Here is a 3542-nt window from a genome sequence, read left to right on the forward strand (position 1 = left end):
AGGTCATGAAGATATTACAGAAGCAACATTATAACTTCAGGGGTCGCCATATTGGGATTCAGCTCGCTCCTTGCAATATAAGGTTCCTGACTTATTTGCAAAATCTGAGTCACATTAGAACCTCATGAATATATATTGGCTGATGCTGTATCGTCTTCAGAGGAGCGTGGTTTCTCTAGGGGGGGGGAGGACGGTGGAAATATAATAACTGAACTGAGCTTTTTAATATAACTAACCTCTTTAGTACACAGGTTGTAAAATAATTAAATGGTTTAGACAGATAATATGATACTGAAAATATGGACATAAATTTATTTGTTATTTAGGGGCAAGACCTGTAGAGGACCCGTCACTGTGCAGCCCGTCCTCCTAAGGGCGCTTGAGAGCTGAGTGGACAACGCTTCGCATTCGTAGTCTTGAGGTTCCAGGTTCGATCCCGGGTGGAGGCGGAGAAAATTGACCAAAATGTTTCTTTCACCCTGATGCTCCTGTTACCTAGTAGTAAATAGGTACCTGGGAGTTAGACAGCTGCTACGGGCTGCTTCCTGGGGGGGGGGGGTTGTAACAAAAAGGAGGCCTGGTCGAGGACCGGGCCGCGGGGACGCTAACCCCCGAAATCATCTCAAGATAAGAGGAAGGTTCCCCAACGTCAAAAAACTGTCGTACTAAAATATTCTGACCTATCAGAGGACCCAAAACAGAAAACGGGATAGTATGTCAATTTCGCGAGCTGCGACCATTTTCTATTACGACGATTTTTGGGCCTTAGGGAGAGTATACGTCAAAATGCTTTACGGGCTCACCATAGCCCGTGCTGCATGGTCCTGTCGTTCTGAGTATATAAATCTAAAACAACAAGAACAACGTCAAAATGCGACGCTCTATTAGGAGGACAAGTTGCCCTCCTAATACGGTGTCTCCTGGGTGGGTCAGGACAACGTGACTGACGAGTGAGGACCACGTGCTTACTTCAGGGCGCACGTGGAGGCTATAGTCAGTGATGTCACGTGAAGTTGAGTATTCCTCAGCACCAACTCTTTCAGTGCTCTCGGAAGTGTTACTGGGACGCGAGGCTCACTTTCGAACATGCCACTATATAAATATAACATGTTCGAAAGTTGACCAATCCACACACTAGAAAATGATATTGTGTCTCATCGACTGCATGTTCGATGGTCATATATATGACTTTCGAACATGAAAGTCACCCATTCTTTGGAAAACACAAAAAACGTAAACTGAATATTTCGATATCATTTTAGTGATCCTTTTCACTGAAGAGGGTCCGGAGCGAACTATTCAGATTCGAATCATCTGTTTTCAAAAACAGATTATTCTTATTTAATTAAAATTAAATTATTATTATTTAATTAAAAAAGATTATTATTATTTAATTAAAAACAGATTGTTATTATTCCATGGATTAATACGCTTTTTCACTATATTCTAGTATATACAACACATTAGATAGGTAACCAGCGGAGTCCAGGTCGACCCCAAAACCTGGAGTTATTCAAGGGTTCGAAACCCCCGGAATAAAAAACCTGCAAACCTGAACATGCCTTTTTCGCTTCAGTATCTGAACTTTGAAATATATAAATGATTTAGCTCTGTCAACTTCGAGAACGGTACAATGATGTTTACCTCTCCTTAAACGGAAGCCATTGAGCCAGTTCCTGACTCTCCATTGACAACCCCCGCACCCACACCAGTCACCCTGCATATTTTAGTGAGGCTATCTCCAAGTTTTTGCTCTGAATTCTTTGATAAACATCCTATTTTATATACATATCATATACAGATGGAAGATACAGTAATGAGAGTCACTTGGGAGTAACCAAACTCACCTGGAGTAACCACACACCTGGAGTAACCACACACCTGGAGAAACCACACACCTGGAGTAACCACACACCTGGAGTAACCACACACCTGGAGTAACCACACACCTGGAGTAACCACACACCTGGAGTAACCACACACCTGGAGAAACCACACACCTGCAATGGTCACATGATGGCAGTGATGTGCTCCTGGTGATTTGCAAAGGGGTCCATGTGAAAAGCATGCGGTTAACAAAGGGAACCTGATGAAGATCCTGGAAAACCTAATGAAGACTCTAGAGAACCTAATGAAGACCCTAGAGAACCTAATGAAGACCCTAGAGAGCCCAATGAAGACCCTTGAGAACCCAATGAAGACCCTAGAAAACCCAATGAAGACCCTAGAGAGCACAATGAAGAATCTTGAGAACCCAATGAAGACCCTAGAGAACCTAATGAAGATCCTGGAGAACCTAATGAAGACTCTAGAGAACCTAATGAAGACCCTAGAGAACCTAATGAAGATCCTGGAGAACCTAATGAAGACTCTAGAGAACCTAATGAAGACCCTAGAGAGCCCAATGAAGACCCTAGAGAGCCCAATGAAGACCCTTGAGAACCCAATGAAGACCCTAGAAAACCCAATGAAGACCCTAGAGAGCACAATGAAGACCCTTGAGAACCCAATGAAGACCCCTGAGAACCTAACAAAGACCCTAAAGAACCTAATGAAGGCCCTAAAGAACCCAATGAAGACCCTAGAGAGCCCAATGAAGACCCTAGAGAACCTAATGAAGACCCTAGAGAACCCAATGAAGACCCTAGAAAACCCAATGAAGACCCTAGAGAGCCCAATGAAGACCCTTGAGAACCCAATGAAGACCCTAGAAAACCCAATGAAGACCCTAGAGAGCACAATGAAGACCCTTGAGAACCCAATGAAGACCCTAGAGAACCCAATGAAGACCCTAGAGAACCCAATGAAGACCCTAGAGAACCCAATGAAGACCCCTGGAAAATCCAATGAAGACCCCAGAGAACAGAATGAAGACCCTAGAGAACCCAATGAAGATCCTGGAAAACCCAATGATGACCCCTAGAGAACCCAATGAAGGCCCTAGAGAACCTAACGAAGGCCCTAGGAATCCTATGGTCGTCGTTAGTCATATTATACTAATAATATACTTTACATCTTCAAGAGAAAACCAGATAGTTTTCTTCAAGAAATACCAAACCAACCGGGCTGTGGTGGATATGTGAGCCTGCGAGCCGCTCCAAGCAACAGTCTAGTGGACCAAGCTTTCACAAGTCAAGCTAGGCCTCGGGCAGGGCTGGGGGGAGTAGAAGAACTCCCAGAACCCCATCACGCAGGTATCAAGCGAGTACCAGGATCACTACCACGCTGCCCCGTGTCCAGTGCCGCCCCTGTAGCAGCACGGGAGTGGAAAGTGACCACAGAACAATTTGAGTTGTGATGAGGTGACGCCCAGAAAATAATGTGCCATTTACCTCAGGAATCTGGCAGTTAAGGGACTAATATGGTCCTCGAGGCACTAGACATGTCCTCCCAAGATTACTCTTGCCTTGTGAGCCGTTGTTTGCTTATCATTAAGTGTTGGCCAGAGTTGTGAGACGGCTTAATAGTGTGTGTTGTCGATGAGAGTATGTTGTCTGCGACAGTAAAAAACTAAATGTTTACAAGAGAATACGTAATGAAAT

At 44.2% G+C, this 3542-nt stretch overlaps 1 protein-coding gene across 1 annotated transcript; it reads left to right on the top strand.

Moving 5' to 3' along the window:
* The first annotated feature begins 2089 nt into the window (after window positions 1-2089).
* Window positions 2090-2923, top strand: LOC138359464 (nestin-like). Its single transcript, XM_069318674.1, has one exon. It carries the CDS (start codon window positions 2090-2092, stop codon window positions 2921-2923), a length of 834 nt encoding a protein of 277 aa, XP_069174775.1.
* Window positions 2924-3542: the final 619 nt, after the last annotated feature.

This window comes from Procambarus clarkii, chromosome 8 (assembly GCF_040958095.1).
Source record: "Procambarus clarkii isolate CNS0578487 chromosome 8, FALCON_Pclarkii_2.0, whole genome shotgun sequence".
NCBI classification, from domain to species: Eukaryota; Metazoa; Arthropoda; class Malacostraca; order Decapoda; family Cambaridae; genus Procambarus; species Procambarus clarkii.

What these genes read in the sequence shown, in the direction of transcription:
- LOC138359464 (XM_069318674.1), top strand. Translation starts at nt 2,090, where the DNA reads ATGAAGATCCTGGAAAACCTAATGAAGACTCTAGAGAACCTAATGAAG.